General features: G+C 40.7%; 1 protein-coding gene across 5 annotated transcripts in view; it reads left to right on the top strand.

Annotated features, from left to right (window-relative positions):
- The window catches only part of ralgps2 (Ral GEF with PH domain and SH3 binding motif 2), a 119,642-nt gene that overhangs the window by 52,026 nt on the left and 51,694 nt on the right, over positions 1 to 15,922 (top strand). For 4 of the 5 annotated variants that reach the window (XM_053614609.1, XM_053614610.1, XM_053614606.1 and 1 more), the window contains 2 exons: positions 10,002 to 10,085; positions 13,495 to 13,584. In XM_053614609.1, coding sequence (XP_053470584.1) covers positions 10,002 to 10,085; positions 13,495 to 13,584 — 174 coding nt within the window. The remainder of the gene's footprint in view (positions 1 to 10,001; positions 10,086 to 13,494; positions 13,585 to 15,922) is intronic. The other variant, XM_053614608.1, reaches the window with a different exon arrangement.

The raw sequence follows: 15,922 nt of genomic DNA, 5'->3' as shown, positions 1-15,922 counted from the left end.
CAAGCCTGTGAAATACTGGGAGAGTGTAGTCTGGTCAGACGAGAAAAAATTTTGAACTTTTTGGCTGTCATACTACACACCATGTTTGAAGAAGTGACACTGCACATCACCCTTAAAACACTATAGCAACAGTGAAGTTTGGAGGTGGACCCATCATGGTGTGGGGCTGTTTTTCATCACATGTTACTGGCAGACTTCATATAATTGAAGGAAAGAGGAATGGAGCCCTTTACTGGGAGATTCTTGAGAAGAATCTGCTGCCATCCACCAGGATGATGAAGATGAGACATGGGTGGACCTTCCAGCAGGACAAGAATCCAAAGCATACAGCAAAGGAAACACTCAGTTGGTTTCTGAGAAAAAAAATCAAGGTGTTAGAATGGCCCAGTCAATCACCTGACTTGAATTCAGTTGAACAAGATTTAAAGACTATGTTTAGAAGAATGCTATAGAAGTGTTAATTTCCCCTGTGTATGGAGACTTTTGGGATAGTTTGTATAAATACCATTTTTTTCCCCCATACCCCCTAAAACTGAGTTCTCCTGCCTCCTCCTTCCTATCAAAGCACCAGCAGGAATCTGGCTAGCAGACCCTAAACATTTAACACAAAAACAAAAACAGACTCCCTTAAAAATCCACTGGAATAAATCCTATCCCCTCACACATTTCTTTTGTGCTCGGTCTTTCAGGGTTTCCACATTCTATGCAGAAATGTCCTTCAGATGCAGAATGTTTTCCTTCCTAACACTATATTTTCAGAAACCCTCTCACAGGCACTGTTCACACATCTGTCTCGAACTGGAAAGCCGTTCACATTCTGGCATTTTGAAGGCGTCTCCAGTGCACAGTTTCCGCTGGAGGGGAAAAAAAAAGCATCACGCGTGTTTATTACATCGGCCTGCTACTGCAATTGTGTTCAGGCAGAAATCTTGCGAATCTTGTCTCGTGCACCTGTACAGGCTGTTTCAGAAGTTTCAATCTGCTAGTGAAACTTAGAAATGAACGAGAGATGAGACGACAAAAGATGCTACAGGAAGCAGCTGCTGTTCAAACATGACCTTTATCCATTAATACTACGGTTCAGAGCCATTTCCAAACAGCCTCACAATGATGATGTATTTTGCAGGTAGGGCAGTGACATGGTGGACTTGGTGGTCTTTTGTTGCTATGTTGTTTGAGTGATCGTATCCGACGTCGAACCCCGTTCCATATGAGCGGATCACCCAGGACACGTGGTAACTCCCAATGTGAACGAGCACCTGTACGCTAGGGCTGCAACTAACGATTATTTTCATAATCGATTAGTTGGCTGTTTAATTTTTTTTTCGATTAGTTGGGGGGGGGGGGGGGCTTTCAGTACCATTTTTTTCGATTATTTATAATAAAATCCACAGAGTGTTACAAATATAAACGTCAGACTAAAACTTTACACAACTGTTTGTCCAATTATATAAGACTGAAAAGAACCCAATGCACACGCACACCAGAATATATATTATTTATGTGGACTGTAGTTTAATTCAGTGATTTTTGTGCATCCATAAAAATAATGCAAAAATACATGTATACAATTTAAACTAATATACAAGTTTATATTTTATAATAGTATTCATGCATTATTTTTTATAAAAGGTAACGTTGACATAAACAGTAGTGTGAAGAAAGTCAGTGTTCGTGACTCTGGGTATCTGCTAAAGCTAGCGGTGTCGCATTACATGCATATGACGTCACGTGCCATCGACTAGGAAGCGGCTTATACTTTTGCTTTGTAAAAAACCGCTAGTGTTCCATTTGAGACGATATAACCTTTCTAAAATTCATACACTAGACGGTAGAGTACATAATGCATAGTGTAAGTGTATAGTACATCATTTGGGACACAACTTTAGTATTTACTCTCTGAAGTGTGTTTTCGGGAACAGAAGTAACGTAGCGAGTAAACGCACCCTGTGCCGCACAGACTGACTAATCCATAATGAGATATACTGACAACGATTTTGATCATCGATTGTAATCGATTAGTTGTTGCAGCTCTAGTGTGGACCAACTGAGATGTGGACGTTCACGAGCAACCACCGACGAAGGCACAACCGACGTGGTTCTGGAACACAAAGTCCCCTGTAGTATGTATGGAGACTTTTGGGACACCCTGTGTTGTACACATGTATTTACGTACACGCAAAGGACAGTTGTATATCAATTAGTCAATTTCTTAAAGCGTTTCACTTTTAGAACACTTTAATAAATAATGTAGAAGACGAAGGTAGATACAGACAAATACCATTCTCAACTTCTCAACCAAAAAAAAAATCATACTCCTGAGCAGCCAAGATGCATATTCCACCCCCCCCTTAAATGCGCACACACACACACACACACACACACACACACACACACAGTCTAATGCTTTGCAGCTGCATGCTCATGTAGCTGTAACAGGGGAGCGATCGCAGGCATTGTTTTGCTGCATGGTTACAATATACAGTCACATTTGGATGTGGCTCAGCTGCGGCTCAACCCAGAGAATGTTCACACTGACCCTACACAAAAACATGCTCACTGCTGCCATACACATGGCAGTCTGCTCCTTTTGCTGCTCTTCCAGCTTTATACTGCTTGATGGACACGCGCATATACGGTAGCTGCAGTATAAATTTATGGCAAGGATATGAAGATGGAGGGAGTTGAGACTGGATGTGTTTTTTTTTTTTTTTTGGGGGGGGTTGTCTTTGTCTCTTTCTAAAATAAAACATATAGTAACTGGATAACTGCGAAGTTCCTAGTGGCTCTCCAGGGAAATAAAGCACTGGAACATTCATTCACTGTACTCCATTTCTGGAAATGACATTTTTGTTCGTAGATTCATAAGCTCGACGTGAAGGTCATTTAGAGGCGAGGCATGTACACGATACATCGTTTTGAACAGGACGTTCTTAGATTTTCCTTACATTTTCCTTACATCCATGTGCGCGTGACATTTTCAGCAACAAAATACAAGGCTTCCTGTTGACTTCAACCATTCTGTTAATACCTCTTATCCATTCTCTATCAAACAAAAATACACCTGGCAGACTTTTTTTTTTTCCTCTCCCCCTACTTTCCACATCTAATGCTTCACTAAGGTTTTTTTATTCCCTGTACCTGTCTTTCCCATGATGGGTTGCTTTTTTTTTTTGGGTTAGTGGTTGGTCTGCAGTTTTCCAGGCACGGCCATAAACTGCCTGCTGGGACAGGGATCTGTCAGGGCTTTGGCTCTCCCTGTGCTCCTCATCCAAAAGCACACAGTGTCTGAAACTCCACTTTAAATCATAATCTGTCTTACTGCAAAGCAGCTAGACCGTGTTTTCCGGTAGTGCTTTATATCAGGGGTTCGCAACCTACTTTAAAAAAAAAAAAAAAAAAAAAAAAAATTTCCCTCGTTTTTTTTCGTCTTCAACCGGAATTACAACCGGTAGGCTAATATTAAGTGGAAAAAAAGCTTTGTTACTTTTTTTCAGTTTGTGAAATATATTAACATCAGTGTAACGTGACGTTTCCATTAGCAAGTGAAAAGTTGCGTGTGTAACTGTTTCTTGTGGACGTGGAGTGTCTGTCCTGACGTTTTTTTTTTTCCGTTGACGAAGATTAGTAGCCAAAATCTATATTTTACAGGCCACGATGTACGACAGCATCTGATTTGTTTGTCTTTAAAATGAGTCGTACCATTTATTTATCTATCTCTATCTATCTATCTATCTATCTATCTATCTATTTATTTATTTTTAATAAAGTGAAAGCGTGAAAATGTTTGCTTGTTTGATGTACTTCAGGTGCCAGGCTTTGTATTAGCTTTGTTAGCCGAGTGCGCTAACTGCTAGTACTAGCTACAAAAGTTTGGGCACCCCTGGTCAAAATTTCTGTAACTGGTGAATCGTGAAGCAAGTAAAGGATGACCACATTTCCAAACGGCAATATTTTAAGCAAGATTTCTTTTTTTTTTTTTTTATTTCCCGTCTTTTTCCGTTTCAAAATAACAACAAATGGCTTACATGTACCAGAATGTACATGTACACAAGGTGAATCATTTTGTGCTCACTCTGAAACATTGCATGTCAAAAGACAACATCTGTGCTGTGTAAAACTAAGCAGCGATCGTGAATGTTAAAATACACACCAGGACATTGTTCGTTAAAAAAATGACCACAGGATGAACCATGTCTCATGGTAGAACATGTTTAGGACCATGTTGTAAATCTGTACAATTTCTAGAATGTGTAAATGCAGGCTGTATCTATTGTTCCCTATTCTTGTCTCTCTGTCTTTGGCTCTCTTTCTTAAACTTTCTAATACCTACATCCCTCAAGAGTGTGTGAGGAAGGATTGAGCTGATAAAAGCTTTAGAAGAAAGCTTTATTAGTAGTAGGAATGAAGATGTGACATGAGAAGGAGCGCATGTGTGTTTAGGGAGAGCCGCTCTTGATTTCTCTTGCTGCTGTTTCATGTGACTAAATATTCGTGTGAACAGAACCACAGGCATTCATGTTCCTTTCCTTCTTTTTGGTGTGATGGAGCGACTCTGAGGGGGAAAAGGTAACAGAACGCTTCAGCAGGTTTTATACTTTCACATATAAATGCCACCAGTGAGAGTGTCAGAGATTTAAGAGGAAAGCACTCAAACTGCCATCAGACCTGTATTCTTACACTTAAAACCTGTAGACCTGTACAGCTTAGAATATTTGCCTTAGCAACTGAATCACACGTGTTGGTCTAAGGGTGTTTTCACACCTAGTTCATGTGAGCCCTCCAAGCGCTCTCGGAGTGGTTCGGCATGTATATGTGAACAAACCGAGTGTTCTCAGACCCCGTAAAAGGACCCAAAAGCGAACCATACTCGGACCACCTCCGGAAGTTCGTTTGCGGGTCTGGATGTGGTTCGTGATATGTGAAAGCAACGATGTCCCGGTCCGCTTTTGCGTTTTGTTTCGACGTGTGTACCTGGAGTCTTGTTGTACCTGCAGCCATGTTCCGTCACTGCTGAAAACAACATGAAACTTCACCATGTCAGGTCGTGGGGTCTCGGGAGGAGAGCTGTGCACTTTGGAAAGAGGAAAAGAGGATTGCGTTAAACACCAACTATCCTCAACACATAAGAACATAAAAGTGTTTCTATTGTTTTCTCAAAAAATGAAGGAAACAGGCTATTACATAACAGCGTTACAATGCACCTCCACTGAAATGAAGGATTCCTGTCCCTTCTATGATGATGACTTGAATGAAATTGTGGGTGCGAGCTGGGGTCTGAGTTCTTATGAAGTTGTGGTGTGAACAAGAATGGGTCTGAGATCACGTCATTGCTGAAGAGGACCTAAAGAAGAACCGGGTTCTCTTCTGAGTCCACTCGTGAACACCAAAAGGACTGCGCTCACTTTCCGCCGGTTCCCTTTGTGGTTCACTTTAAGTGAACGGGGTTCGGTTCTTTTAAAATGAACTATGTATTAAAACACTCTAATAGAGGGAGTGTTGAACTCCCTCCATAATGTTTGCCAGATGCTCTTTAACGTACTGTGTAAAAAGTCCTCATTATACGACGATCCCAGTTGGGAATGTGATCATTCATTTAAACCTGACATCAGTCGGTTTAGTGGAAAGTGACAGCTTGGGGTGTTCCAGTTGGAAGTTTTTACATGATAACTTCGTCTATAAATATCCTGGTTTCAGGATCTCGTGGTTTTAAAGAAGTATGAGTTTCAGTAGTAATGCAGCAATCGACTAAATCTTATATCTTGTAATTTCCTACCTCTAGGAAGAAAAACAAAACAAAGCAAAAACATGGGAATTAAAATTTGTGGCAAAAGTTTTGAACATAACTTTTCAAGAAACAAACAAAAAATATACAAAACACTGTGAAACTGAAAACAGTGAACTCTGGCAAAAATTTTGCATGGTTTTCAAATAAACAGCATTCTTTGCTAACAGTTTTTTCGCAGCTTCCTTTTCGCTAATCGTGGTTTTTGAACGCTCTTGCCAGTGTTCTCGTTTACGTTTTGCGAGTTTACATTTGATGTTCTGGCACAAATTTGATGTGTGGGCAGGGCTTAACAGCAACATACTCTCACTGGCTAGCGAGATTTGGATCGACAGCTCGAGTGTTCAGCTGAGGAGGAGGACGCCGCTGACGCCGCTGTTCCGTGCCGTTCCTTGGAGCTCATCTGAAAAAAGTGGTCGTAGAGACTACCCAAACCTCAACCATCAATTACAAACTAATATGCTAAATAAGTCAAATTTCCACTACTTTAGCGCCATGCAAGTCTCTACTCCCTTCTCAGGGTGCGGACGATCCAAATCTCACTAGCCAATTTAAGTAAATCACTGTTAAGCCCCACCCACACGAGAGGTTTGTTTACGTAAGCGAAAACTTTGAAAGCGCAAACAAAAAGGAAGCCTAGATACCGCTAACAAAGATTGCTGATTATTTGAAGGCCATGTTAAATTATTGCCACCGAGTTCACCGGTTTTAGTTTCTGAGTCTCTTTTCGTCTTTCTCGTTGAAAATTTGGGTTCATTTCTTGAAAAGTTACTTTCAGTACTTTTGGCACAAAAAAAAGTTCCTACTTGGGAACTCAGGGCGGTCTTCAAAAACCCTAAAATTATGTAATTACATTGCCTGACATCTCCATGTAAAACTAGTCTAATCTGAAGAGAGTGGATGTGAGGAAAAGTGTTGCTCTGAGCCAAAAAACGAAAACACCAAAGTGCATTTTAATTAGTATTTTGAAAAAAAAACAAGGTCACTAGAGAGTTAATAGTCTGATCCTATGTGACTAACCACGAAACCACGAAACCAAAACAACACTAGTGACAGCCAGTTCAATTCTCAGGAGTGTCATGCAGAATTTTCTGCACATATATATCATTCACAGGAATCTAGTTTGGGGGAAAAATGTTTCGCTTACCCAGGAAATCCTAACACATTGATGCATAACCTCAGTGTAGAAGTCTTTTATTGTCCCGTAGTTTCTCAGTGACGCATTGTGGGGCAAGATGATGTAGCCGTGAGTTTTAAAGCTAGGTGTTTGAGTTGATCATGACTGCTTGTGTGTGCGTGTTGAGTTTTGTCCTCATTGTTCTGACACACACGTTATGCCTGATTGATGGTTTGTAATTAGCTTTGGCTCAGTAGCCCCCCCTGCAGCTCTGTGTGTGGATGCGAGTGTCCTGGAAGTTCCTTTAGTTACGACCTAATTCATGTATTAGGAAAATCTTAGCTCTTCGTCAAGAATGATTTCTTTGGCCTGCTCTACGGCGCTGGGGGACACACGGCAACCCACAGACTCCGTCAGAAACATGTGAGGGGGCGTGTGTGGCCCGCTTGGTTAACATCTGTGTTTGTGTGCATGTTGCTATGCTGCAGTCTCTCTTGGCAAGGTTATGATTCATTATTTTGCTTTTGAATTTGTGTGTGTGTGTGTGTGTGTGTGTGTGTGTGTGTGTGTGTGTGTAGCACTGAGTATTTGGTAGTCGGTGTCATTATGAGCATGCAGCTGTGTGTGTTGTCGGAGTCTCTGCAGGAAAATGCCTTTAAGCAGATCTGTGTGTACGCACGCACTTTACTGTAACTAGGATAACCAGTTATGATAACATTTTTAAAATTTGAAAATACAGTCACTAGTCTGATTTTATTGTGCATGTTGTTATTGTAATTGGTATTTAAGGTATAGTTGACATAATATATAGAAGCATGCTTTACTATAGTTTTTTTTTAATAAAATGTCAAAATAAGAATGTCACAACCAACACTCAGAAGGCCATCCACCAAAAGTCAGTGACTGGGTAATTAGTCGTACAGTTCTGTGAAATATTTGATTTCTTCTGTTTTTGTGTATATTTCATACTAAGTAGTTTTAGATCTTCAAACGAAGTACACCATAAAACAAAGGAAACCTTTGTTGAAACACAAATTCCTAACACCAATGTGAAAAACTAATTGCCCCCTTAAATTAAAAATCTGGTTGTGCCACCTTTAGCAGCAATAACTGAAACCAAACGCTTCCGAGAACTGGACATCAGTCTTTCATTTACTTATAGGACTAGGACTTACTCCTATGCTTTGGATCGTTGTCTTGCTGCATAATCCTGTTACGCTTGTTTCAACTCACCGACTGAAAACCAGACATTCTCCTTTAGGATTTTCTGGTAAAGAGCAGAATTCACGTTTCCTTCAATTCTTGCAACAAAGCATCCCCACACCATCACACTACCACCCCCCAGGCTTCACCATAGGTTTGATGATCTTTTTGTGGAATTCTGTGTTTAGTTTACGCCAGATGTAACGGGACTCCTGTCTTCCAAACAGTTCCACTTTCGACTCAGAAGTTCACTGAACATTCACCCAAAAGGTTTGAGAATCATCAAGGTGTGTTTTGGCAAAATTCAAACGAGCCTTAATGTTCTTATGGGTTAGCAGTGATTTTCACCTCGCCACTCTTCCATTGATGCCATTTTTGCCCAGTGTCTTTCTAATAGTGTAGTCATGAACAGTGACCTTTATTGATGTAACAGAGGCCTGTACATCCTTTAATGTGGTCCTTGGCTCTTTTGTGACTTCCTGGATGAATAGTTGCTGTGCTGTTGGAGGAATTTTGGAAGGTCACCCAATTCTGGGAAGGTTCAATACTGTGTCGAGTTTTTCCTTTTGGAGATAATGGATCTCACTCTAGTCCTTTGGAGTCTCAGAGCCTTTGAAATAGCTTTGTAACCCTTCCCAGACGGATGTATTTCAATCACCTTCTTAATCATTTCTGGAATTTCTTTCAATTTTGGCTTAGTGTGTTACTGGGTAAGACCTTTTAACCAACTTCATGCTGTTGAAAAAGTTCTATTTAAGTGTTGATGTGATTGAACAGGGTTTGCAGTAATCAGGCCTGGTTGTGTCTAGTCCAGCTGAACCCCATTATGAATGCAGTTTCATAGATTTGGGGAATTAGTAACTATGGGGGCAAATACATTTTCACACAGGCCCAGTTGGTACTGGATAGCATTTTTGCTTCAATAAATAACGCTATCATTTAAAAACTATACTTTGTATTTTCTCGGGTTGCCTTTGTTTTACTTTAGATTTTGTTTTAATTTCTGAAACAATTTAGTATGAGATGTACACAAAAACAAAAGAAATCAGGATGAGGGTAAATGCTTTTTCACAACACTGTAGAAACAACAGGCCATGAGAGATGCTCTACATGATGCTACCACCACCATGCTTCCCCTGAATGACGTGTCTGTAAAATGAGGTGTCTGGATTCAAGCCGTGTAAAGCTGCAGCTCTGCCTGTGCTGTGCAGCGTGTAGTGGTGCGAGTGTTCGTGATGAACTAAATGGGAGTTTATGATTAGTGTGATGTTGGGGCTAATACGTCCCGTATTAGTTACAGTTAAGGAAACTATCAGTTTCTGTAGTTGCTGTTGAGTACGTTTCATTTTTTGAAAGCTTTCTGTGCACAACATATTTATCATGCACCTTACCTCATACATTAAATCTTCTATAAACTCTAAAGCGCTAATACCAATGACTGCAAAACAGAAATGCCTGATGTTTTTAATTTTTATTTATTTATTTATTTATTTATTTTATCTGAAATGGACAGAACCTATTGAGACGACAGGTGCTGAAACACTGACTAGTTTGCGCAGCTTTTATAGTCTTTGCACTCTTATCACATTTTGTTCCAGTTCTGTGTAAGCTCAGTACTTTTATTTCTGTATCTCTTAGACTGTGCTCATGGTCTTGTTTGTGTGTCTCCTGTTTATTTGAGCTCTTTGGCTAGCTGTGCACATTAAAATAGGCTTGTTTAATATGAAAGCCATCTCTTGCTTGTTTGGCACTGGGTCATTCCCCCACCCCATGCTCTTTTAATTAAAACTTTTTTTTGAAGGCAAATGTTTTGCTAAACACTCAGGGAGCACACTAATAGCCCTGGGTGAAGTTCAGATCAATTAACTGTTTGTGTCTGTTTCTTGTTTATCATAGGAACTCTCAAGTTGTGGCTGGAACAAAAAAGAGAAGCACAGTTCAGCTCCTAATGCCGTGGCTTTCACACGAAGATTCAATCAGGTAACACACACACACACACACAATCTGTTTTCTCCAACCTTCCTCTTCTGTAACTCAAAGCCAGACAGACAGAGTTGGGAGGAGCCTGATTTATCTCCTTGGCCAGCATGTGATTGGAAAATGACATCATTTGCCTTTTCTTTTTTTTTTCCCTCTTTTGTGTACCATGTTCAGGGAACCTAGCACTTTTTTCCATGCTAACACCCTGCATCTGGTGTATGAACAGCCTGATACTGTACGTCATAATCACTTCTAGTGAATGGGAGGGATCAGGACCAAGGAGATTGCACTCCTTATGTACAGTACGGTGCTGTGAAAAAAGTATTAATCTTTCACAATTAGACTCCAGAGAACCACAATAAGTGCCATTATCTCCAAATGGAAAAATTCAGCACAGTAGTGAACCTTCCCAGAGGTGGACGACCTTCCAAAATTCCTCCAAGAGCACAGCAACTATTCATCCAGGAAGTCACAAAAGAGCCAAGGATAACATTAAAGGAACTACAGGCCTCTCTTGCATCAATAAAGGTCATGGTGAAGCTTGGGGGGTGGTAGTGTGATGGTGTGGGGATGCTTTGTTGCAATAATTGAAGGAAACATGAATTCTGTTCTTTACCAGAAAATCCTTAAGGAGAATGTCTGGTTTTCAGTCCCTGAGTTGAAACTCAAGCAGAACAGGATTATGCAGCAAGACAACGATCCAAGTCATAGGATTAAGTCCTAGTCAGAGAAAGGCTGCTCTCCAGTTATCGGAAGCGTTTGGTTGCAGTTATTGCTGCTAAAGGTGGCACAATCGGATTTTTAGTTTAAGGGGCAATTAGTTTTTCACATTGGTGATAGGTGTTGGATAACATTTTTGCTTCAATAATGAAAAAAAAACTGTGCTGTGTATTTAATCAGGTTGAACTTGTTGTATGTTGTATTTCGTTTGAAGATCTAAAACTATTTAGTATGAGAGATACTGTTTACAAAAACAGAAGAAATCACAGCACTGTAGTTTGACCAAACGTTTGGATTCTCCTAAAGCTAGAGAGTGGGAACCTATTCAGTGCCTCTGCAGTGGAATCAAGAAAAAATGAAAGTTGTATTTGCAAGTGTGTTAGTATTTTTTATTAGTTACTGGCTCAGCATATAGAGCTCGCTAAACTTGAGTGATCCTGTGTGCATACTGTTTTTAATAAGAAAGATCTACGTGTCCATAAATACACCCATAAAGTGAGTTTATTATACCTTGTTTAACATTGCCTGCAATTTTCCCTCAGTAGTCCCCTGGCTCTGTACAGACGCACTCAAACACAAAACATAGCCATACTGAAACACACTCAGATTAGCTTCCCCCCCCCCCCAGGGACATCTGCATAAGGTCTGCTGGCTGCATTCAGAGACTTTTCCCCTCCAGTTCTTCCCTCGAATCGCTCTTATTCTCCCTCATGTTTCTCTGTGACGAATATGAAATGGGTCGCATCGATCATTAGCAGTGCGCTGTGAAAGCCAGAGTACAGAAACTGTAAGCATAAGTGTACATTCCTTGAACAATACTGAGAATAAAAGTCTGAGAGAGAAGAAAAAAGTCTTTAATGTGCTTTTATGTATTATAATGGAGTGGAATTCTTTTCTGCACATTTCTCAGCGTGTTAGGAAGTTGGGGTCAGAGCACAGGGTCAGGCGTGATACGGGGCCATGGCAGCTTGGTGTTGCTGAGGCTTGAACTCACGACCTTCTCACGAGAGTCTTAACCGCTGAGTCACCACTGTAGAGAGAGAGAGAAGAGAGAGAATCCATTCATTTTCTTCCTTAAGCCCTTACAAATGATTAGGGCTGATTTATACTTGGTGCATGTAGAGGCAGCAACAACAGCAACATTGTTCACATGCTGCTTGTGTATCTAAAGTACATTCCATCCATCCATTTTCCATACCGCTTATCCTACACAGGATCCCTGGAGACTATCCGAGGGAACTCTGGGCACAAGGTGGGGGACACCCTGGACAGGGTGCTAACCCATCCCAGGCCACATTCACAGACTACGGACAATTTAGAAATGCCAATCAGCCTATAGCCTATGTCTTTGGACTGGGGGAGGAAACCTGAGTACGCGAAGGAAACCCCGAAGCACATGGTGGAGGCGGGATTCAAATCCTACATTCTAGAGGATTAAAAGCAACATCCACTAGATGGCATTCTGGAGCCAAAACGTCACTGTCCATCTCGATTCCAATTTGAACTGTAATGTTTAGCGATTTCATGCACAGTCATGTTAACAAGTTGGTAACTTTATAATACGACTTTGGGACAAATTGGTTTTGTTTTCCTACTGTTACACCTAGCTAGCTAATGCTACGCTGCTTTTGACTAAAAGTTGTAGTTCATGATTTCCAGCTTCTGACTAGCGGGGGAAAATAACACAACAAAGACAACTCGCGACAGTCTCCTCAACTCTGCGTTCAGCAAATGACGTCAAATCAATCATGGACAGTAAACAAAGAAACATTGCTTATGTTTTAATGAGTTATACTGTATATGCAAGTATTTACTTCATATCAGTCAATACATAGACATTCTCTATTGTAAAATCTATAACCCTGACTATACAACTCGCTGCTTTGAGGAGGAAAAATACGCATCACTCATCACAGTTAGCTGGCTAGCTTGTTGCTAACTATAGACAAACATGGATGCATTTATGTTCTTTTTTTGTTATTTGTTTTTTTCTCCCCACTTTGTAGCTTGAAAGCATGGAGGCCAAAAAATGAGAGACAGTAGATGCGTTGAGCTGCAGTTGTAGATGGATTAGTATTAGGTGTAACATTATATGGGTATGGACCAGTTGGTCTGGACACGCTTTTATACCCAGCTGGTTGCTTCTAAATCCAGACTTTTCTACAAATTGCGGTTAAATATCAATTCAACCATTACAGGTATTGTCGTACATCAGTCCCTCCAGGATTTCACAATCGCGGAAATGAACGCAAAACCAAGCAAACGGCGCAATATTCGGAGGATCTTGCAATTCTGCAAAACGGCCGCAGATTTCCTGCAGTTTCGGGCCGAGACGCGTCGTGTGAAGTCATCACGACGTGCATTAGACAAAAGCCCTCATCGATTCACGTGTGTCGAACGTGAGTACAGATAAAAGCTCTCATTTACCAACAAACATCACTGCGAAAGACCGTGCAAAACAATTCCATGCGATTCGAGTAGTTTACCGCAAAAAAGCACGCAAATTGTGAAAAAAGTCGCCACGACAATCACATAAAACTATGTGAAATCCTGTACGGACCGATGTATGCTGTTAATATGGAACTCTTCTTGTTAATATTGTTCCTTGTTAACTATATTGACAGCTAGCAGATATTTATGTGTGTGTGTGTGTGTGTGTGTGTGTGTGTGTGTGTGTGTGTGTATGTAGGTGAGTTTCTGGGTGGTGCGGGAGATTCTTCATGCCCAAACTTTGAAGATCAGAGCAGAGGTTTTAAGTCTCTACATCAGGACAGCGAAGGTAACATTCCCTTCATCTGAAGCTTATTTAAAAACTCAACAAGCAGTTACGTTTCTCCACTGCTCAGGTGGTGACGCACTTTAGCCAGATCAGTCATACTGTCATCAGTCAAGCGTCGATACATCCACCTTTCCACCTCTCCTGACACCTTATGTTATCACATTCGTGTTGTGTTCCTTCTTGCAGAAGTTGGCACACTTAAAGTAAATTAAACATGCAGCACACAAGAATTATTTAGGCGTGTCAACAGGGGTGGGCAATTCCCACCCGGGCCACTCGGGTTTACTTCTGTAACTCATCACTATTTCATTCCTGCTTGCTCAGTTGACAAATAAGTCTGCACTACTCCGGTGTTTTCGACCCTTGAAGACGGACACTTTTGGAAGTTTCCTCCGTTTTAGTTTGAAAACTCCTGGCCTGTGTTTCAGTGTAAACAGACCAAAACAAAGACTTTTGAAAATGAAGGCGTGGCTTCGGCCAAATTCACCCCCTGATTGGGTCTTCTGGATCATTGCGTATCCTTCCCTGATTCATCAAGCCCCTACCATATGACTGTTATGCTACCTTGACCGTATACACAACAACGCAGAGACTGAACCGCAAGCTTTGCTGGCTTTGTTATCATTCTTAGCAGCCACTCTGCAGTTAAATTCTGTATTTTATAATACTGCAGCTACCTACATGCGCAAGAGACAAGCTATGATTGATTAGAGTGATCGCCAACAAATCTCATTTCAAGCGGCGTAAACCCTACATGGAACGGCGGTTTGGACTAGCAACCAACTTCTTGTTTACACTTGTATGCACATGCCCAGTATGCATGAACGGTCATGTGACACACATTTTCGGTCGTGTAGTGTGGACGGAGATCGTTTCTGAAACACAGCGGGAACGCCAGTGTGGACGAGGATCATTTTCATTTTAGGAAAACGCACTAGTGTAAACAGGGCCTTAGTTGCGCTGTCTGTTTTATCTCAGTACCAATCTTATTCTGGAGAGGTGGCAATTGTTTGTCCAGCAGGGAGCTCACACCCCTCTCCTTTCCCATCGCCCTGCTCACCAGCAGCTAAACACAGAGACACGATACTCTACACCCAGAAACCCAACAATGTCCTGACTAATCTCATAACAGACTCGCAGCAACAAAATAATTCATTTCTTTATACTGATTGAAAATAACACCGGTGGAATTGGTTCATAATGCACTCTAATTGGTTTGTAATCAGGGGTTGATGATTGACGGAAAACAGCCCAGTTGCAGACCCAGAAAAGAACTGAGCACGATAAACAAAATGGAAAAACTGGCCGTAGTTCAACAACTCCACTTTTCCAAACACGAATCACTGCGGCTTCTGTAGCACATGCTCTGTTGCGGTTTATCCAGTCGCACACGTTCATGTAAATTATTTACAAGGACCAGATACTCACTTCAGCTCTAGAGACATTCAGACAGAAAGGGCTGAATGTTACAGACTTTTGTGGGGTTTTAAAATTTTTTTTACTAAACCTTTCTGGTCTGGTTAGTGCAGCAGATGACGGAAATAAAAGTTGATGAAAACGGACTGTTTAAAGATGAATAGACGAAGAAGTATGTGTTTATTCTCCGCACTTCAGGTTTCAGGTTCAGAACTGATGTTTCTCATCTGTTCTGGTATTAGTCATTAATCACCAGCCAAAAGTGCTAATGTGAAGCGCCTCTATGAAACGAACCATATCCACTTTCGAATTAAAACGTTCACTTCCAAGGACAAATAAAATAAACCAATTCAGTGTTTAATATGAACCAGAGTGCTGGTCCGTACTCTTACACCTCAAGTGAAACAAAAAAGATGAAGTCCAAGACAAAATGCAGCAAATCTCAGTCTGCTCCAGCAGTTACTAACGTTAGCTTCTTATATTATTAATACTAATGTTTTTTTTTTGTTTTTATTTTTTTATTTTTAAATGTGCTATTTTGTAAATGAAGAACAGCTGTAAAATTTGTTTGTGAAGGTATTTTCTAAATAAAACCTAATTCATCTCATTATTATCCATGAACTAATCATTAAGTATGTAAAGCATTAGTCACTAACGCATTAAAAGTTATTTAGTCTTGTCAGTTGCTTATCCAGACCTTCGTCCGGAAGGATTAACTGGCTCGTCACAACTTTTATTCATAATTCTAATAAAATGATGAACAGTGGATTAGTTCAACCAAACAGATTTCATGTTAAAACCATAATGAACTTTCCTTTACTTTCACACTATCCGTTGTTACCCAGATGAGGACGGGTTCCCTTCTGAGTCTGGTTCCTCTCAAGCTTTCTTCCTCTTATCATCTGAGGGAGTTTTTCCTCAC

This window comes from Ictalurus furcatus, chromosome 25, assembly GCF_023375685.1.
Source record: "Ictalurus furcatus strain D&B chromosome 25, Billie_1.0, whole genome shotgun sequence".
In the NCBI taxonomy this organism is placed as follows: domain Eukaryota; kingdom Metazoa; phylum Chordata; class Actinopteri; order Siluriformes; family Ictaluridae; genus Ictalurus; species Ictalurus furcatus.
Note: the sequence above shows the minus strand (reverse complement) of the source record. Positions and strands in the feature narration are given on the sequence as shown.